Genomic DNA, 22,500 nt, shown 5'->3' on the forward strand with positions numbered 1-22,500 from the left:
ATCTGGCGTCTCTCAGCAGGCATTTAAACCCATGGTGACAAGAGCAGATGACTCGCTCCGCGGTGACGGAAGATTCTCTGAACTCAGGGGGGGGATTGCAGACGCTCGGCTTCACAAGAATGAGTCAAGATTAGACCAATGCAGTTAAGCTCTCACTAGGAACAGCCACACGTCATAACCTTGTAGTCCTCATGCCAGAAGAACTTTGTGTACGCCTATTTTAAATGTAAAGAATGTAGAAGTTGTCTCTCTAAGCATGACAACATAGCAGGATTACATTAATACACAGGATTAGATGTTAAAATCCCTTGTGCCAAAATCCAAGGTAAAAACACATTCAGAAGCCCCTGCTCAAGTTTAACTTTAACTTTAAAAAGCACACTACCCACAAATCCGCCAACATGGTCACAAACACAAGACAAATGGCCCATCCAACAGCAGTATATAGTATGCGGCATGTCATTGGGGTTATCAAGTGGGCACCCTCATTCACCGATGTTTAGTTAAGTTAGGCCCACGACACCTTATGAAGGCTTAACAGTGAAACCAGCGTCCTGGAGACACTAACCTCCATGCTGCCACCATATTACCACATTGAAATATCCAATACCCAAAATACTCTTAACCAGCCCAGGCATGGTCTAGGTTGGCTAGGTTGGTCCGTCCCGTTGATGCGGACTGAACCATAACCATAAAAAACGCTAGCCAACCACCATCAACCCAGGCACAGCCCATCACAAACACAAAACAAATTAACCAGTTTATGCCCCATGCTGCCACCGTATTACCACAACAAACATCCAAATACCCTATATTGTATGTCCATAATGCGTTGGAAAAGCAAGCATATACATAATTGGAACAGACTCTGCTCTCATCTAGGAGTATAAACTTGTATGTGTTTACAAACAGCTGATTAACAGAAGCTTGTGTGTTGTAGTGACTACTCAGCAACAGCTCTCTCTAAAATGAAAATTGGTTGTTTATTGTCTAAAACTGTTCTAATCAGCGTTCATCAGCAGCAATAATTCTCATTAGCATAATGTTGTAATTACTGATGGGTATTCAGTCTTATTATAGCATCTGGGAAAGAGCGTGTGTGTGTGAGGGAGGTAGGTGCACAGCCACGCTGGTGAAACGAATCATTCAGCAGCTTCAAAAAGCCTGTGATGGAGATCTATAGAATAAAAGCATGACGAGGCGTTTTTTTTCAAGCCCTCTTTGAAATGCACAACAGCAACCAAACATAGGACTGGGAAACTATTATGTGATTTTGTGTAGTAATGGATCCTCTCTCTCACTGTGTGTGTGTGTGTGTGGCCCTAGTGCTGCGACCTAGGCTACCACGCCAGCCTGAACCGGGCGCTGCGCACCTACCTGTCGGCAGAGTACAATCTGGAGACGTCGCGCCACGAGGGCCTGGACATCATCGAGAACGCCGTGGACGGCCTGGACCCACGCAGCGACCGCCAGCGCTTCATGGAGATGTACCCCACTGCCTTCTGCCCGCCTGCCAAGTTCGAGTTTCAGTCCCACATGGGCGACGAGGTCAGTAGCAGTGCCAGGCAGGACGGGCGCTTTGCCACGGACAAACAGGAATCGGATCACTCACACCGCGCCGTTTCCTGGAAGCTGAGCTCAGCTTAGCTTAGCGCAGACTAAGTGGGACATCCAGACGGTTTGCTGCTTGCATGCGCTCTTAGTTAGGCTGTAACAAATCAAATCAGAAACAGTAATTGGTCCCTTGCACAGTAGTACAATTTACATTCGGTGTGCTTTTGGGTTCTGCGGTTGTGTGGTGAGAAATTGGTTGCACCATCAGTTTGGGCTGATTTTTCTGTTGAAATATTTATGGGTGTTATGTGTTTCTGTTGTTGAAACTAAAAAGTGATTTGGGCTAGTTTTATTTATTTATTTATTTATTTATTTATTTATAGTCTGCCGTTAAAGCCTACAGTGTGTTTTGATATTTAAATCTCATAACCCAAACAACATGGTTTATTTTGAAAGACCAATATCTGTTTTGCATTTGTTGGAGACAGCTGTGCAGACTGGGTCTGACCACAGTGGCCTGGGGTTGTGCATGCTACCCTGCAGCCACCCTCGTGCAAGTCGTGCAAATCTCTGCTCTGTGCCCCTCTTCACCTGGCAGCCACTCAACTCCACTGAGACGCCTCAGGGCAGCAGAGCACAAACGCCGGTCTAGTTTTTCAGCCCCAATAACACTAATAACACATTTACATTTCTCTTGCTAACACGATTTGGACTAGACTCTGCACTGCCTAAAACAATACGCAGCCTGCTTTAATTGCTAAGTGGTGCTCTGCCTCTGAGGTGATTGTGAAGTTTAGAGCTAATGCCCTTGAAATGTCTAGCGACTCTTCTGGAGCGTTGTGCCAGGATGCCGAGGCCTCCCACTGGTCTTGTTTGAGACATGCAGGAGAGCTAAATGAGTTGTGATTTAGGCCGCTTCATTTCCTCATAAAACCCTAAGCTGCCAGTTTTTTTTTTTCATGGGATTGCTTGGAACAGATTGTTCTTTTTTTCCAGCCAGCCTGGAGGGGTTTTAATTCTAGCTTTTTGTTTTATTATTATTTTTATTGAGGCCTCCTCACAGACTGGGCAGTGTTGTAGTGTGTGATATCACGTCTGCGTGTGTGTTTACGACCCATTGTTATGGGACTGTCTGGATTGTTTTTCTTCGTTTTAACGGCAGGGAAAACCAAACTGTGGCTTGGCCCTAATGAGGTGCACACTGATGATTACTTTAGCAGGTATAGGAATGGCGTGGGATTTTTTTTTGTTGTTTTTGCGTGGGATTGTTTCCTGTCACTCTGGCTGATTTCAGTTCAGTGGAAAGAAGCAGCTTTGGCTTTGTTATAATTTGGCTTAATCATATAAATCAAAACTTTGTTCAGATAAGGGTTTGTCTTCATCATGTGTAACCCATATGCAACTGCTACTTTAACAGTGGGTCATAAGTAGGCTTGGGAATCGGTTCCAGGTATCGGTTAGGAATCGGTTCCAAACGTTCCGATCCATCGGAATCGTACACATCCACACGTTAACGATTCCACTAACGATTCCAATACAAAGCTTTGTTTCAGAAATGTTTGCTTTTTTGAAATTTTAAAGCATTCAACTTCTGTATTGATATTGCACACTTGATATTCATTCTCTAAAACCACTTTAAATTAGACATTCAAAGCCATCCTATAAGTGTTCAGCAAATGGTACAGGAATCGATATGGGAATCGATAAGGAATCGCATCGATAAGCAGACTCGACAATGGCATCGATATCGATAAGTTCTTAACGATGCCCATCCCTAGTCATGAGTGACTTTGGCTGACTGTTGACTGTGTTGAGTGAGCATAGAGTGTTTGTGTTTGATGGGTCTGTACTTCTCCACCTCTCCTATCTTCCCCTCTTCCTCACCTCCTCTCTCTTCTCCCCTCTCCCCACATCTTTCTCTTCTCCTCTCCTCCTGACCTCTCCTCTCCTCCCCTCTTTCTCTACTCTTCCTCTCCTTTCCTCTTCCTCTCCTCCTCTCCTGTCCTCTCTTCTCCTCTTGTTTCTCCTCTTCTCCTCTCCTCTCCCCTCTCCTCCCCTCCCCTCTCCTCCTCTCCTCCCCTCCTCCCCTCTCCTTCTCTCCTCCTCTCCTCTCCTTCTCACCTCCTCTCCTCCCCTCTCCTCCTCTCCTCCCCTCTCCTCTCCTCCTCTCCTTTCCTCTCCTCCCCTCTCCTCCTCTCCTCTCCTCTCCTCCTCTCCTCTCCTCCTCTCCTTCCCTCTCCTCCTCTCCCCTCTCCTCCCCTCTCCTCCTCTCCTCTCCTCAGGTGTGCCAGATCACGGCCCAGCCCCCTGTGCAGGCTGAGTTGATGCTCCGTTTCCAGCAGCTGCAGTCGCGTCTCGCCACACTCAAGATCGAGAACGAGGAGGTGAGACCAAAAAACCGACACACATAGTTTGTAAACCAGTGATTGTTTAATAAAAACAAAAAAAACAACAACAATGGATAGCAGATGCTCAGTCAAAAGTAAACCCACCAGGGGCAACTTAAACAGGGAGGAAACTTACTTTGGTTCCAAAAAGCACTTACTGTGCAGATTCTGGTTCTGATTTTGCCAATATGGTCGACATGACGTGCATGAAGTGCATGACACTATGTCGTCCATGTGTTCTGAAAGTCATCGACTCACAGGCCTGACATCAGCTCACCGAAGCAGATCCAAAGTCCAATGTACCTTCAAACTGATCCAGAGTCAGCCACTAACTAGGTCATACTCTGTCTCCACCTCTCATGGGATTGGGATAGCTAACCATACTGGCCTTCCTCTCTGTCTTGTTTGTTATTGTATGTCTCAGAAGGGGGAAAGAAAATGTTTATTTTGTGTTGTGTGAGTCAACACTATTCTCAAAACCAGCACCATGCTTAGTCTCCGACGAGCTTTCTTTCCAGTAATTAAATGCTGCAGTGTGTGTGTGGCTGGTTGGGTGGGTGGCCTCAGACCAGAGCTTCTCGGCTGAAGTGCCCTTGAGCAAGGCACCTAACCCCTCAATGCTCCCCGAGCGCCGCTGTTGTTGCAGGCAGCTCACTGCGCCGGGATTAGTGTGTGCTTCACCTCACTGTGTGTTCACTGTGTGCTGAGTGTGTTTCACTAATTCACGGATTGGGATAAATGCAGAGACCAAATTTCCCTCACGGGATCAAAAGAGTATATATACTTATACTTATATACACACCAGGCTGTTACACAGCAGTAACATCGGGCCCCATGTTGCACCTCTACAAACCTGGGGTCACACGGCACAGCAATAGGATTTAAAGAACCCCAACTAAGGTCATCATCATGTCAGAAAGTTGGAAAAGTGTTCTGGAGAGTTATTGAAGTCATATTAGACCAGCCAACATAAAGTTAGAAAAAGGACATTGTTATTGCTCAATTGACAGCCTGTGGGCCAAAAACACACACGCACACACACACACACACACACTCACACACACACACAATGAACAGGTATCGTTTCAACGCCATCTGCTGCCCAGCTCTGTAGTGTTTCCATTCTTATTTGGGCTTCTGACTCTTGAGACTTGAGATGAGCCAGTTTTGAAGACGTGAGGGAAGCGGACGGCGTCTTAGCTCCAGAGCCGCTGCCGTGGCTGCGGTCGGTGTGTTTGGGATTAGCATCACGTCTCCCTGACACCCACACAGTCCTTCACACTGCCTCACACACGCAGACAAGTCTCTTCAGCCCTTTCTTCTCCTCCTCCTCCTCCTCCTCATGTTCCTTTCTTCTCCTCCTTCTCCTCCTCCTCATGTTCCTTTCTTTTCCCCTCCTCTCTTATCTGCTGTCCTCCTTCACACCCCAGTGCTCAACCCGCTCCTCTTTTCCAGCACACACGCACACACACACACACACACACACACACTCGCGCTCGCACTCGCACTCGCACTCGCACTCGCACTCGCACTCGCACTCGCACACGCTCACGCTCACGCTCACACTCACACACACACACACACACACACACACAGACTCTCTCTCCCCCACCCTATCCTCCGTCACACTTGTCCCAGGAGGCAGGGGTGGGAGCCGGGGTGCTGAAGCAGCACAGGCAGGTGGGGGACTTATGCGTAGACTTAGGAAGTATGTGTGAGTGCGAGTGTGTGTAAGTGCGAGAGTGTGGGATAGAGAGGAGGAACTAGCCCAACCACCAGGCAAAAAATCTGCACTGCACGTCCACACATGGTCAGTAATAAGTGTGCAGGGCAGCTCTTTTGTGGCAGCAAGGGCTGTTTGCAGTTTTGCCCAGTCGGTGCATTCCAGCCTCTTCAAGCGCTCTGCTGTCGCTGCGGCACAGATGACCCGGACTCGTCCCATCCCGTCCGGTCCCTTACGGCTGTCATGGGAACGACGTTTGGCCCGGCTTCTCGCTGTCAGGACGTAGAGGAAGCTCCCAAGGACAGGAAGTGAGGTCAGCGTGTTTCCTGCTTTCGGGCAGATGCCTGTCTGGTTTGCCAGACTCCCTCACGTCACGGGGGTTTTTGGGTCCTTTTTGCCAACCAATCAGAAAGCTGCATCCAGGTGATGTCGTCGAGTGAGTGCTCGGACAAATGGGATAGGATGGTTTTGTTTTGCTTTGTTCTGTTTTTTTTTTATTTAATTATTTTTGGAGAGGAATTCCGAGACAGCTGTTTCCTTGACACCCCGAGTCCTGGACTCAAAGCGGTGCGGGCCAAGGCAGCCGGACTGCTGATGAATAGTTTATCAGTATCAGCTGGAGTCCTCTCACTCCCACCCACCACACACACACACACACACAGTCCTCTCACTCTCACCCACCAAGGGACAGTGGACGCCCATCTCATGATCCTTCAGGCCGCTCCGTGAGAGAGGAGGGGGGTGTATATAACGTTACCCAGCAGGCTGTGCTTTAGTGCACTGCTGCAGTGAGAAAACCTCACTCCCCAACACGTGTTTTATTATTTTATTGACATTATTTATGCAATGTCAACGTGTAGCTTTTACAGAGTAAAAGTGGTGGTGCAGAAAAAAAAACCCTCTCAAGGTTAAGACCCCAGTGATTTATAGTCACTTTTGAACCTTCGGATCACACCTCTGCAGCGCTCTCCGGAATCCCAGGGTTTCTGCGGTGGTGTTGACAGCTCAGATTCTCCCAGCATGCACTGCTCCTAGGCGCCATGGGGAGCGCAGTCTCGGCACGAGGCAGACTAATCTCCGCCTGTGGAACAGCAACGCCCCGTCAGAGGAAGAGAGATCCGCTCAGTTTGTTTTAGCATATAACACTCTGAGAACCAGATCAAAGCCGGGGTATTTATTAACCCCCCCCCCCCCCCCCACCCCTGTACCCAGTGTACAAAACACACACAGACACAGACACACAAACATAAACACACATTCACGCACATAAACACACATACACAAACATACATACCCCCCCCCCCCCCCCCCACACACACACACACACACACACACAAAGCGCAGCCTTCCTGCAGCTGCAGCAGACGTATGCTACACCCACCTCATCAACTGCCTTTGGGTAGCCTGCTCCTCTCGTCAGGGATGTGCACTTTCACAATTGGCTCAGTAAAGGTTATTAGCATCATTAGCATCATAGCCTAAGCCCTCAAGGTTCAATGGCCCGGAGCTACAAACAGCCCCTGATCGAGGCGCATGTCATTTCATCTGGCCGTCGACACCTGCGACTAGTAGTTAGCTAAATAATGCATGGAGACCTAGCAGCTCCCACTCCCGCTCTCGAAGATACATCATCCTACACACAACAGCCTTTAAGTGTCGTCTTTTCATTGAGAGACCGAATGAAGGGAGGCACAAGAGGGATGGATGAAGGACAAGAGAAGGAAGGGAGGAGAGGAGGTGTAGGGCAGTGATGAGTAACATGCAGTGCAGTTCCAGACTGAGTAACGTTGGAGCACAATCAGTCTGTGGTGGTGAACTTCGAATCTCTGGAGAGGCCATTGGGCAACTGTTATTTACCCTGCGTGTGTGTGTGTGTGTGCGTGTGTAACTGTGTGTGTGTGTGTGTAACTGTGTGTGTGTGTGTGTGTGTGTGTGTGTGTGTGTGTGTGTGTGTGTGTGTGTGTAACTGTGTGTGTGTCGGTGTGTGTGAGAGTGTGTGTGTGTGTAACTGTGTGTGTGTAACTGTAACTGTGTGTGTGTGTGTGTGTGTGTGTAACTGTGTGTGTGTGTGTGTAACTGTGTGTGTGTGTGTAACTGTGTGTGTGTGTGTGTAACTGTGTGTGTGTGTTTCTGTTTCTGTGACCTCAAAAAAACTCAGCACCACCAGCATTTACTTTATCTGGTATAGGAGGCCAACCTAATGCATTAAAGCAGAGTCCTGGACAAGGCCTGAGAATTGACCTGACCCGTTTTAGGCCATGACGGACCAGGGCTGCAGTCTACGGCCGTCCTGATTGTGTGTGGCATATTACTCTGAGTTATATGTAAATAAGTGACCAAAACATCACTAATGCTCAGCAGTCATTTTGAACTTTAATTAACTTCAATTATTCAGTGCAATTTAAGTAACTTTTAATGGTCTCTGGTCTACTCATTGAGCAATTAACCCAGAATTCCTTTATAGTCTCTTGAAGTCATGTCAATTTAATGACCAGTCACAGTCATGTTTACGCACTCCCACAACGTAACCTCGAGTCTTAAACACACACATGAGATTTCTTTTACGCCACTGAAGAATGATACGTGTGTGTGTGCATGTGTCTGTCTGTTTGTCTGTGTGTGTCTGTCTGTCTGTCTGTGTGTGTGTGTGTGTGTCTGTCTGTCTGTCTGTCTGTGTTTGTGTGTGTGTGTGTATTTGTGTGTTTGTACACTTGTGAGTAATGTCATGTGTAAGCACAGGCTTCTTTTGAGTTTTTTTGAGGTGTACAAGAAGGACTTCCCGTGGTCTGTTTGATATTTCTTTTCTTGTTTTTCTTTGGAGCACACACACACACACACACACACACACACACACTCCCCTTCTCTATTGGCCTGTCTTAACCTGCATGAAACTGCTGTCTTTCTAACTCCATTTCTGATGACAAATCCTGTGTGTGTGTGTGTGTGTGTGTGTGTGTGTGTGTGTAAACAGGAGGTACTGTCTCTGCGGAAAGGGCATGTGCCAAACCCACAGAGATTAAAGACTCATGAGTGAAACCATTTGTTTTACAACCGCTGTGAACAACAGATGAGCTCTGGGTCTAGAAAGAAAGAGAGAGAGATGAAAAGAGACAAAGAAAGACACAAAGGGCACATGAGAAAAAGATGGAGTGATCAAGACTTGCAGGAAGGAGGAAGAGTGGAAGGCTGGAGGGAGGGATGAAAGGAAGGTCAAAGTTGATAAATGCAGGTCAGAGTTGCTGCAGTAAAGAGATGTGGCGCTTAGGGCTGGGACAACGCGTCGACGTAATCGATGACGTCGACGCAAAATATGAGCGTCGATTCGTCAAGCATAACGTGTGCTGTGCTGCTAAATATTTTTAATTTTACACCTTTAGTGTTTTCCATACGTTGACTAATCTGTGGCTGGGCACCACGAAATCAAAACCCGCCACCACACATTGATAGAACACATTGTTCTATGTTGTAGGCCTACTATTTTAAAGATAAGATAAATTAATTGAATTTTCCCTGAATTTCCCCTTGGGGATCAATAAAGTATCTATCTATCTATCTATCTATCTGCACTTTTTACTCACACAGCCTTTCCTCGCCCCGCCCGCTCTCTCTCGTAACGAGCCCGCTGCTCCTCTGCATGTGCATTTAACAAAATATTCACGATTGTTGTTGCCACATAGAAGCACTGCATAGAACAGTGGGCTAAATTGCTATTAAATCCGCTTAGCATCCTGACCATGCTGACTACGTTATGAATTGCATCCACACATCAGCAGCCTTTTAACTGTGTTAATGTTAATTGCAAGGATTCCCACACGAACGTCTTAAAATGACAGGCACTCAATTAATTGACATACACTAGGCTACTGAACTTTATTGAATGCTACCTCTGACTAAGAATGCATTACTTTGCACTTGTATAGGCGTAGTCTTATTTTGGAATCTTAAGAGCAATAAACAAATATTGCAGTGTTAAAAAAATCATGTTTTTTCATTCAGATATGTAAATAAACATGTATAAGTTGCTATTATAGTGAATTAATGGGGAGATGATCGATAACCGAATCGAAATCGAATCGGACTGAAAAAATGAATCGTTAGATTAATCGATGCATCGAAAAAATAATCGCTAGATTAATCGTTTTAAAAAATAATCGTTTATCCCACCCCTAGTGGTGCTGCAGTAAAGAGATGTAGTGCTGTAGTAAAGAGATGTGGTACACAGATGAACAGCTCTGGGATTTATAAAGACATTCACAATTCACAAAGACATTTGTGATGAGTAATGGCATGTTTTTATCTCTCTCTCTCTCTCTCTCTGTGGTGTATGTGTATGTGTGTGTGTGTGTGTGTGTGTGTGTGTGTGTGTGTGTGCACGCGCATGAGTAATGTTATTGGAGCTCATCAGGTCAGGCCTCATTGGTTTCGTTTGCAGGGTGTTTCTATGTGGTAATGGCTGGGAAGTTAATGAGCCTCTCTTGGGTGTGTATTTACCTCTGTCCAGTCAAGGTCTTAAATGACCAAATAAGTGTGTGTATATATGTGTACGTGTTTATGATGGTGTGTGTGTGTGTGTTAGCATGTGTATCTGCCTTTGCACTGACCGTACACATCCAGCCTAAGTGTGTGTGTGTGTGTGTGTGTGCTTGAAAGTTTGAAAGAGTATAAATGAAAGGAAAGGATTCAGTGTTACTACACCAATAGACTTGTTTAGACAGACTCACTCTCTCTCTCTCTGTGGGTGTGGGTGTGGGGGTGTGTTTGTGTGGGTGGGTGTGTGTGTGTGGGTGGGTGTGTTTGTGTGGGTGTGTGTGTTGGTGGGTGTGGGTGTGTGTGTTGGTGGGTGTGGGTGTGTTTGTGTGTGTGTGGGTGTGTTTGTGGGTGTGTTTGTGTGGGTGTGGGTTTCAGACTCCAGCAGGTAAACACATGCTTCCCATCGACTCCTGTCCTGAAGGTACCACGTAGCACTCCTCTCTGCTTCCATCCCTCTCTCCTTCCATCCCTCTCTCTTCTCATCCCCCTCTCTTCTCATCCCCCTCTCTTTGTCTTCCTGCAAACACTTTTTTTCTGCCTGGTCATCTCTCTCTCCATCTTTTGTTCTCTCCCCTTCCCTCATCCCTCTGTTTGCTCTCCCTCTCTCTCTCATCTCTCTCCGTCTGTGTCTGTGTGTGTTTGTGTCCTGTGCATCCATGTACCCATGTTTGTTTCAGTGCTTTTGTCCATGTACTGTGTGTGTGAGTGTGTGTGGGTGTGTCAGGTTCTAAAGAGTGAAGCCCAGTGTAGTTGTCATGTCAGTTTGAGTGATGGGATGTGCTGGAACTGTGTCCTTGACATGCATAAGCTTATGGAAATGCGCTCTCTGCCTGACTGTGAAGCAGGGAAATGGAAATGGATCCTAAAAGCCCTTCAATGAATAACATTCAATCTCTGGATGCCTGTCTGTCTATCTGTCTGTCTGTCTATCTGTCTGCTTCTCTTTTCATCTTTTACTCTCTTTCCATCTCTCTCTCTCCCTCTCTCTGTCCCTTCCCTCTCAGTAAATTGATTACTCTGCCCTGATGTTGAGTACAAGGGCTCATCTGTTCCATGAAGAGTAGATAGATAGATAGAGAGAGAGAGAGAGAGAGAGATGCAGTGAAGAACTGATAAAGAAGGGATAAAAGACTGGAGTGTGCTGATATTTGAAATGTCTTCCTACCCAGCTGAGAACCGTTTGCTGTAGCTCTGCTCATCACTAGAAGCTGAAGGCAAATTGTGATTATTGTTTTTGTTCCGTGCCTGTTATCTACTAAGAACACTGACAAGAAAATACAATGGGGCACCAGGGCAAATAGTTTTTCTCTCTGGTAGATTGTGTTGGTTGGTTTGCAGGGCTTACAAGTGTTGTAAGCACATTCTTCAGTGTTTAGGTTTAGCACAGCCCTGTTAGTCCTTGAGCCAGAGGGGCTGGTCAGTATCATATGATGAGAATAAGTCTCATAGTGATTTTTGTATTAAACCCTAGAGTTAAAAAATAAGTGACAGCATTGCATGGGTGGTGATATTTACATAAACCCTTGTCATAGATGGTATAGGAATATTTTTACATGATGAGGCCAAGCCTGGTTGGGTACTTGTTTGACATCAGTAGAGATACTTTGAAAACATAATGATAATCTACCCACCAACAGACATGCATGTATGGTATTGTTAATAAGCAGTAACATCATAGCTTGTTTTAATAATGGGATGTTTTCTTCAGTGAAGGACCACTCAAGTTTACTTGTAAACTCTAAGAATTGTTTACGTCCTGCCCTCCCAGGTGAAGAAGACCTCAGAGGCTACGCTGACCACTGTCCAGGACATGGTGACGGTGGAGGACTACGACGTGTCCGAGAGCTTCCACCACAGCCGCTCCACTGAGTCAGTCAGGTCCAGCGTCTCGGAGACCTACCTGAGCAAGCCCAGCCTGGCCAAGAGGCGCGCCAACTTGCAGGAGACCGAGCAGTTCTACTTCATGGTGTGTGTGTGTGTGTGTGGGTGTGTGTGTGTCAGCATGTGCAAATTGAGGCTCACATCATACAGGGACATCCTTATGGGTGGTCGTGCTTCAGTGGATCACAATGAAGTCTGTCCTTTAAAGGAATTAAGTAGAATAGTGTGTGTGTGTGTGGGGGGTGCACAATAAGGTATGTTTGTGTGGTGGACAGCAAGGTGTGTGTGTGTGTGGGGGGGGTTGCTGTTTTGTAAAAGAGTCACGCACCAGCCTGTCTCCTGTTTCTTACATCCCAGCAAGGGAGCCAAGGATGAGAATAGCCAGTAAGGGGCTTCTTAAAAGCACCGTGTGTGTGTTAGAGAGAGAGAGAGAGAGAGAGAGAGAGAGAGAGAGAGAGAGAAAGCGAGACTGCCTTTTGTCCTTCAACTTGGATAGCTAAACTTATCATTATGAATCTAATTTCTCTGTCTTTTCTCTCTCTCTCTATCTTCCTCCCTCTCCATCCCTCTCTTTTCTCTCTCTCTCTATCTTCCTCCCTCTCCATCCCTCTCTTTTCTCTCTCTCTCTATCTTCCTCCCTCTCCATCCCTCTCTTCTCTCTCTCTCTCTATCTTCCTCCCTCCCCATCCCTCTCTTCTCTCTCTCTATCTTCCTCCCTCTCCATCCCTCTCTTTTTCTCTCTCTCTATCTTCCTCCCTCTCCATCCCTCTCTTCTCTCTCTCCACAGAAATTCCGGGAGTTTCTTGAAGGCAGCAATCTCATCTCCAAGCTGCAGGCCAAACATGACCTGCTGAAGCGAGCACTGGGAGAGGGTGAGAATCTTCATCACGACAACAACAATCTTTTTGTTTGTTAAAATGCCTTTTTGGTTTGCTCAGACATAGCGGCACACAACATAGACACCAAAACAGCAACACAAAACAGAACAGGGAATCAGGGTAGCTAGGAAGTGGAGCATGCAGACAAAATGGATGAATTGTATGGGATACGGCATGCCTATGTTTATGGAGCTTTCATTCTGTGCAGTATGTCTGTGTACAACAGCGGCGCTCGGGGAGCAGTGAGGGGTTAGGTGCCTTGCTCAAGGGCACTTTCAGCCGTGCCTACTGGTCGGGGTTCAAACCGGCAACCCTCCGGTTACAAGTCCGAAGCGCTAACCAGTAGGCCACGGCTGCCCCAAGTTCAGTTGGCATAGTTAGCGTGTTGACCTAGCAGCACCTCTTTACGGTGAGGAAAGCTGCAGCCGTAAGCACATGTGGAAAGACTTTGTATTCCCTGTGGCTGGAGTTCTGCTGTACCTCTGAGTATCTAAGAGTGACCAGCAACATCTCCCAGCTGTCCTGCTGTCTGAAACACACAGGCTTGCCCTCCGCCTACCAGGGCTCGAAATTAACGATGTCCCGACGTCCCGGGGACCATAAAAAATGCCTCCGGGACACAATAGAATGATGTCTGGGACAACTCTGGGACAGTAGAAAAATGGCAAATTTCAAAATAGGTATTTTTTTCCTAACCTGTTCACATGGGAATCTAAACGTATCTTTCTTGTCTGAATAAAATTATACAAAATTTGACCTGGCGTTTGACCGGGCAGCTGGCAAAAGCAGCGTTAGCCAGCTGATCTATAAGAAGCGGTTTTATACACGCAGCCTTACAACACTGTTTACTGCTCTTCGAATCACTGTAGGCTACAATGTCATTTTTGGTACAAATACAATATAAGATATCCAAATGGGATGGGTGCTTGCGTTTCCTTAGGAATCCGCCATCTTGGTTTTGTATAAAAAAATAAATATTAAATTACACATATGCCGACACAAACATAGGGCACGGGCGGTAGGCCTATTAACTTAACTATCACTTTCCGATATAGAGGTTAAGTGACCTAACTAGCAGGCAGGTAGGCTAGGAAATGCCATTTGTTTTCATGACATTGCGAACATTTTTGACTGATAGTGTAGGCCTGAGGTTACACTGGTGTTCTTAAAAAAAAACGAGATGACAGTCCTCTGACTAAAAAAAAGCTGCGTGTTTTCTGTCAGTGACAGACGAAACGTCACCAATACCATGCTGAGCTAAATAGCCTAGGCCTACTGCAACTGCGATTTGACAAAACAATAGTTTTATAGAAAACAGTTATTTAAGTTAGCATTTGACATTTCATTGTGGCAGTTCTAAGGCTAGGCTATTCGTGAAAATAAACGAATACCGGAAAGTAGCCTATCTGACAGCTTCACTTCGGTAGCCTAAAGTTAGACAGAAATTAGCCAGCTTTGTGGTAATTTCCCACGCTACTTGTTGTTTTCACTTAGATCTGAGGCCATGATATCACACCAAACTGACATTGAAATTAAAGACACGTGAAAATAGATTATTGACGGAATGTTTTACAAACCTGTCCGTCAAAGCAACGGACAATGAGAACGTCTAGTGCAACCTCAGTCAAAAGCGCAACCTCTGAAAATGAGTGTTGTGTGAAACAGCAGATGATTAATGTTAATAAAATGGTGTTTAATAAATTAAGTGTTCAGAACTTATGGTGGACCAGAATGAGTTAATTAAGTGGTGCAAGTTACTGATTATTATGCTGTTTATTACGTAGAATGGGAAAAAACAAGAACTTGAATTTGGGACACTGGTGGTTAAGTCCGGGACAGTGCCAAGTAGAATTCGGGACACTGAGAAAAAAAGTTAATTTCGAGCCCTGCCGCCTACTCCTGCACAGCCATATGCTGTAAATGTCTCTGTCAACATCCAAGTACATCCATCCACCCATGTAAATGCAGACAGATCCCATATGTTTGGATTACTGCCACCATTGCAAAAAAGAGACTTCAGACAGGAACCATTGTCAACCAATCGCTGTCCATCAGGGGTGTAGCCAATCATTTGCCACGGAAGACAGCTGTTTGTGACGTCACAATGAGGCAGTGAGATAGATGGCTGTCTGTGTGCCGTCAGGCTGGGAGGCTCAGCGCATACTGCTGAGTCAAGCCTTACTCAAGCTCCCCCATGGAGCTGTGGTGTGTGTGTGTGTGTGTGTGTGTGTGTGTGTGTGTGTGTGCGCGCACATGTGCAGGGATGAGGGAGAGTGTGTGTGTGTGGCCTGTCAGACTGTCACACGTGCACGTTCCCACTTTAACACACACACACACACACACACACACACACACACACACACACACACACACAGATTTTCAGCTGGCTCCACCCTCTTGTCACCACTGTAGTCTTGCTGATTACCGCTGACTACTGTGAAATGCTTCACATTTTTCAGTGAAAAGTTTGTGTGTTTGACTCTGTGCTCGTGGGTGTGTGTGTGTGTGTGTGTGTGTGTGTGAGAGAGAGAGAGAGAGAGAGAGAGAGAGAGTGTATGTAAGATGACAATAATAGACAGATGTTGGCATCTCATGCTTTACTAAGCACGCTCTTACGCACACACACTTGGTTAGGTTGCTGGTTGAATGACTGTCACCTCTGTGTCACCTTGTCTGGGTGCAGTGTGGTGTCCGACAGGGACGAAGTAGCTTCATCAACTTGGGTCATCAGTGTGGGTGTAGGTCTGCCAGGGCATAAGCAGGTACACAAGATAAAACGAGTACAAAAACAACATCATCAACCTCGTCTTTCTTCTCCTCCCTCTCCACAGGTCACCGAGCTGAATACATGACTACCAGGTAAATGGCTTCTCTTTCTCTCTCTCTTTCTCTCTCTCTCTCTCTCTCTCTCTCTCTCTCTCTCTCTCTCTCTCTCTCTCTCTCTCTCTCCCTCATTTTGAGCCTCAGGCCCAGGCTACATCGGGTCTACAATTGGAGCGCTCTGTTCGCAGAGCATTAACAATATTTTTTGGAAGACTGATCTGGAAGACTGATCTATTTCTTCTGAGCGAACACACCGCTGTCACGTCAGGTGTAGCCGGTTCCGTTGATCGTAGCGGCAGCTAATTGTTGCAGCAGACGCTCGGCGAAAGGAACGCTTCAGATATGTGCCTGGAGTAGCCAGCCTGTCCTGGTCACAAATGTGAACAGACGGAACTCAACACATTAGCGCCTCGTCTGGTTATCAGTGGTTCCATCTTGCCCTCTGTGCTCTGTGAGTCAGCGTTCCTGGGGCACCTGGCTGACTGCAAGGATAATATGGCGGCTGGTCTCTCGCTGTTTAGTCGGCAGGCAGTTGGGCTTGGGAACCAAGTTGTGGTCGCTAAAGTGAAACTCTCTGTCAAGCAGCAGCGTTCTGCTCAAGAGCCGCAGCTGAGCCTCGAGGGGGATTGTAAAAACGATTGAGGCTTCACAGCACGCAGAGAAATATGTTTGAAAAAAAAAAAGTTTAAAGTGCAACTTTGTGTGTGTGTGTGTGTGAAAGAGAGTTTGTGTGTGTGTTAGTAAGAGAGAGTGTCAGAATGAGAGAGAGAGAGAGAGAGAGAATGTGTGTGTGGGTGTGTATGACAGCGTTGTGTTGAGTGCAGAACAGATGTTTGAGGTTCCCCGCTGCTGTAATTTTGCCCAGGCCCTGAGCATGGCACGCAGCACCAAGCCACCCCAGGGGCTCTGCCCTCGCCTCCCTGCCCACACAGCAGTGCGCTCAGACGGGCACGATTGGCTCATGGCCCCCTGCCTACCTCGCTCTCCTTTTCTCTCTCTCTTTCTCTCTTTCTCTCACTCTTTCGTTCTCCCTTTTTCTCTGTATTTCTCTCTCTCACTCTCCCCCTTTCTTTCTCTCTCTCTCTCTCTGACTCTATTTTTCCTCCTCCTCTATCCCTCTCTCTCCTTTCTCTCTCTCTCTCTTCCCCAAGACTGGATAAAACTTTTTCTTCTAACTCCATTGGGAGTTCAGTCAGGTGATGTGTCTGATAAAAGGCTCTTAAAACCCTGTGATGTGTTAAAGGGAAATGGATCGGATTTGCAGGGAAGAGTATCTCTGTGAGTTAGCTCATTCTCTGCACTCACTCCCACTCTGAAAGAGGTGGCTTTTAAAAAGTCTTTTGCTTTGTTATGTCTTAAAGCCATTTGTTCTGGCTGAAGTGAAGAATGCATGCACTGCGTTCACCCTTGCACACACTCTCAGAGGTGCATACGGATAACCTTCACCCAGCTGTGCACTGTCGTGCTTAGTCTATGGTCACACACACACACACACACACACACACACACACACACACACAGAGGCAGTGTGACCGCCCTGACCACAGACCATGAGTTCCCACCGCAGACCAAGCCACTCCCAGCCTCTCTTTCATCTTGCCCTCTCTCTCTCTATCTCTCTCTCTCTCTCTCTCTCTCTCTCTCTCTCTGCCTCTCTGCCGTGTACTCCCAGGACCATTTGTGCCACTTCACAATTACCCAGCAGCCCCAAGTTACAGTACAAAAACCTGCACAAGATGGCTGGTAATGGCTGGAGTAGAAACCTCCTATTCCCCATGAGAGATGGCACACTGGAGTAGAAACCTCCTATTCCCCATGAGAGATGGCACACTGGAGAGTTTTATTGACTGTTCTAACCGATTGGCTCCACAATCCCTTATATTATAAATTATATTAATTAATAAGACATAAATATGCTATAATTATGTCAAGATATAATTAATTATATCTTGAATTTCCCCTTGGGGATCAATAAAGTATTTATCTATCTATCTATAAGAGCTGTCATAACGGCACATGTTCAAGATATGACAGAACCAATTGATGTCCATGTATTCATAGTAAATGTTTTTACCAGAGACCTTTTGGTAGAGTTACATTTGGACCCTAGCAGTCTCTTCAGGTGCTTGGGGCAGTTGGGGGCAGTTGGGGTCACTTGGGGAGGTATGCAGTGCAGTTTTTCGGGGGTAACTCTCTGTGTGCTCCGCAGGCCCCCAACCCTCCCCCCCAAACCAGGGGGGACGCGGCGGCCCCGTCCCCGCTCAGTCTTTAGCGTTAAGCTCTTTAACGGCAACCTGGAGGCCTACATCAAGGTACCGCTCGCCTGCCCCGCGCTGGACGCAACGCCGCAACGCCGAGTCGGCCGGGCCAAACTCACCACCTCTCTCTCACTCACGCATTATATCGCACACACACACCCACAGTCTCCCCCTCGTCCGATTTCGATCCGACATATTGCTTTGTGCTCTGCTTCTTCGGGGACGGGATCATCGTGTGTGGATGTGTGAGTGTATGTGAGTGTGTGTGTGTGTGTGTGTGTGTGTGTGTGGTGGTTCATGCTTAACCAACTTTTCATTTCTAGCCTCATCAGTCTGCCATGGGTGAACCAGAGAGGCACACAATCAGCAAGGGTTATATATATATATATATATATACCATATATATACCATATATATAATGCACACAGATTTAATTAGTCACATTAGTCACATCAAGGTTAATGATGGAATTGACCTAGCAAAGGGAGGGAAGCGTGTGTGTACGCGTCAGTGTGTATATGTGCGCGTGTGTGTATGTGCATGTGTGCGCGCGCGTGTGTGTGTGTGTATGTGTGCGTGTGTGCGTGTGTGTGTGCGCGTTTGTGCGCGTGTTTGTGCATGCGTACGTGTGTGTGTGTGTGTGTGTTTGTATGTGTGTGCGCGCGTGTGTGTGTGTGTGTGTGTGTGTGTGTGTATGTGTGCGTGCGTGTGTGTGTGCGCGTTTGTGCGCGTGTTTGTGCGTGCGTACGTGTGTGTGTGTGTGTTTGTGCGTGTGTGTGTGTGTGTGTGTGTGTGTGTGTGTGTGTGTGTGTGTGTGTGTGTGGAGAGTGAGAGAAGAGCAGAGGAGCGCTAGAGACTACCATGGGCAGACTGAGAAGGTGTACAGGCTCTCCACTGGTGGCTGGGAGTGTGGGAACTTAATAACCTGGGTATCGCTTCTCTCCATCCCCCTCTCTCTCTATCTCTCTCTTCCTCTGTTTCACTCCCTCTCTCTCTTTCTCTATTCCTCATCTCCGCTTTCTTGACGCTTGTAGCCGTGGACGCAGGAACTCTCACACCCGTCACCAGGTAGAGTCACACAACTGCTGGGCTGCGGGAGTTTGACATCTGCATGGTTGTGGTCATTTCCTCTTTCTCTGCTCCTAACCACACTTCTGTCATTACCGCTCACCTGTGTGTGTGTGTGTGTGTATATGAGCGTGAGAGCTGTGATATGTGATATGCATGCTAATGCATGCATGCTTCTGTGTATATGTGTGTGTGTGTCTGTGTGTGTGTGTGTGTGTCTGTGTGTTTATTTATGTCTGTGGCTGTGTTGTGTGTCACACTGAGGAGGTTTACAAAGTGGCTCCCATCCATCTCAAACTGAGCCAGAGATCAACCACTGGACTCCTCTGCTGCATAGTTACTGTAGTCAGTTCTACCTCTTGAGGAGTATGCATCTTTTTTGTCTAAGGTTATTCATTAATTTATTAATAATCCTGTATTTAACCAGGATATCCTGTAATCTTAAAAGAGTCGATCAAAATTGATGCCCGTTCAATGACCTACATATGCTTTTGCTTTGGCATGGCATCCAGATGTTGGAATTCCAATTTATCAGTCAGCAGACTTAATCAGCATACCTGTGAGTCAGATTAGGTTTGTGAAGCAGGCCCAGTGGAAGTAAGATTCAGATGGAGCCCATCGAGCTGAGATAGGGCCGCTTGTAAACCTTCTCTTTAGATGAACCCTCCCCCTCCACTACCACTACTAACATGAAGAAAAAATATTACTGATCTCTGTTTGAGAAGACTTTACTATTGTTTGCTTCTGTGATGTAAAGTAAGTGATGCGAAGTAAGTCATTATTATGCTGAACAACGTGTGGTGGTGTGTGTTAGACATGTTTTTTTTGTCATGCTCTTGATTTTAAGGACTCTGGTCAAGCCATTCCACGTGTGGTGGAAAGCTGCATCCGGTTCATCAATCTTTATGGTAAGTGCAGGATGCCTGTTTCATGTCTCATGGTCCTTCTCCACTCACTGTACTGCTCCTAGTCAGAATGCTGCTAAAGTATGCTGATGCTTCCTGAGTATTGGAATGAACGTCCACACACTGATATATAAGTCGAGACCTTCTAACCTTTGAGATCCTGATAATCCATTTATCGTGATTAGAAGCATGTCAGGCACTTGGTCATGTTTCTACAGATAAAAGCCCCACTTGAATGACCTATGGATGTGGTTTCCTGATACGCAAGAGAACTTGCATTAAACCTCACATATATCAGGTCACACCTTGTCATCACAAAATGTAAATAGCCCTTCAGAGGACTCGAGGGGCTTTTGATATGGAGCTTTTCATGTCTTGAGATCCTTGAGCATAACACCACCTGCTCTCCAGTCTGTCTCAACCACCACCCTCGTCGACCAAGCCCCGTTGTCTGAGCGGCTTGTCAGCAAGCACTTGTCCAGCTATTGAACCCACTGCTCCACACAAGCAACAGCTGAGACTGGGGCCAGTTCTGGTGCCCTCTGGTCCAGGTCCGGTCCAGGTCCGGTCCGCAGTCGGCTATATATTATTATTTCAGGGGCGGGGCTGCATAGATGTGTCTGTTTTCCTTGTGGCAGGCGTCTGTTGCGTTCCACGCGTTCCACTGGCCAGGGTCCCTGACCGTCACGCATTCCAGCCTGTTTACAGCTTGTTGTGAAGCATTTGCCAACGGCCAAGCCTCTTTCTCTCTCTGTCACACACACACACACACACACACACACACACACACACACACACACACATACACATGTACAAAGTAGACACATGTCACACATATGCTCCGGGACTCAGAAAAAGACACTCTCAGTAGCCAAGTGCGTTTACAGCAAAGGAGGATCGGGAGGATTTAGGTAATTGGTGGCTGTGCAGAGTGCCAGCGCCCAACACCCGAGATCACTGAACCAAGGACAGGTCAGAAGAGGCTAACGAAGCTCGTGTTGACCCTTGACTTCTCTTGAACGTACACCCAGCCTGGCACGTGAGCCCAGAGACGAGCGGCGGACCCTGGCACAGCTCCGAGTCCAGCTTAGGGCTCCATCTGCACCGCAGCTGTCTTAAAGGAGAATTCTCCGGCGATTTTTCACATGCATCTGTTGCTGTGGGCAGCTACAGTGTTACACTCTGGGGGCATGAACATGGGGGCTCATGAACATGCCCCCAGAGTCTAGCAGCATAGCTGCCTGGTAGCTCTAGCTGTTGGCTGCAGCAACTCGAGCTAGGAAGAACAGATTGTTTTTGTTTTTTTCTGGACCTCACTGCTGCTGTCTTAAAGGCACCCCTTAATAGTTTTTTTGACCTTTATCATAACGTTTCCCAAAATCATTTTGATGGCACTTCGGCCATTGTCTGAGGAGCGGCCCTCTGTAGAGGATTGCTGACCTGCTGTAGCAACTTACTAGTTTCGGGGAGGAACCTGCCCCGCCCTCCCCCCTCCCCCTCCCCCTCCCCCTCCCCCTCCGCCCTCCGAAAGCGAAACGGCAAAAGAGCTGCTATGCTACAGGGATCGGGATCTTCTACAGAGCTGCTATGCTACAGGGATCGGGATCTTCTACAGACTGCTGTCGGTGCATTGCCTCTATATTGTACCAGAGTTATGTATGGTGCATTGCCTCTATATAGTACCAGAGTTATGTATGGTGCATTGCCTCTATATTGTACCAGAGTTTATGTATGGTGCATTGCCTCTATATTGTACCAGAGGTTATGTATGGTGCATTGCCTCTATATTGTACCAGAGTTATGTATGGTGCATTGCCTCTATATTGTATCAGAGTTATGTATGGTGCATTGCCTCTATATTGTACCAGAGTTATGTATGGTGCATATGCCTCTATATTGTACCAGAGTTATGTATGGTGCATTGCCTCTATATTGTACCAGAGTTATGTATGGTGCATTGCCTCTATATTGTACCAGAGTTATGTATGGTGCATTGCCTCTATATTGTATCAGAGTTATGTATGGTGCATTGCCTCTATATTGTACCAGAGTTATGTATGGTGCATTGCCTCTATATTGTATCAGGAGTTATGTATGGTGCATTGCCTCTATATTGTACCAGAGTTATGTATGGTGCATTGCCTCTATATTGTATCAGAGTTATGTATGGTGCATTGCCTCTATATTGTACCAGAGTTTATGTATGGTGCATTGCCTCTATATTGTATCAGAGTTATGTATGGTGCATTGCCTCTATATTGTACCAGAGTTATGTATGGTGCATTGCCTCTATATTGTACCAGAGTTATGTATGGTGCATTGCCTCTATATAGTATCAGAGTTATGTATGGTGCATTGCCTCTATATTATACCAGAGTTTATGTATGGGTGCATTGCCTCTATATTGTACCAGAGTTATGTATGGTGCATCCTTTGCTGCCTCTATATTGTACCAGAGTTATGTATGGTGCATTGCCTCTATATTAGTACCAG

General features: G+C 46.7%; 1 protein-coding gene across 1 annotated transcript in view; it reads left to right on the plus strand.

Moving 5' to 3' along the window:
* Positions 1-22,500, plus strand: part of srgap1a (SLIT-ROBO Rho GTPase activating protein 1a) — a 111,271-nt gene that overhangs the window by 63,050 nt on the left and 25,721 nt on the right. Inside the window, 7 exon segments of the mRNA XM_042110926.1 lie at positions 1,327-1,548; positions 3,837-3,938; positions 11,963-12,160; positions 12,863-12,947; positions 15,785-15,812; positions 17,986-18,088; positions 19,950-20,010. Coding sequence (XP_041966860.1) covers positions 1,327-1,548; positions 3,837-3,938; positions 11,963-12,160; positions 12,863-12,947; positions 15,785-15,812; positions 17,986-18,088; positions 19,950-20,010 — 799 coding nt within the window.

Source organism: Alosa sapidissima, chromosome 11 (assembly GCF_018492685.1).
Source record: "Alosa sapidissima isolate fAloSap1 chromosome 11, fAloSap1.pri, whole genome shotgun sequence".
NCBI classification, from domain to species: domain Eukaryota; kingdom Metazoa; phylum Chordata; class Actinopteri; order Clupeiformes; family Clupeidae; genus Alosa; species Alosa sapidissima.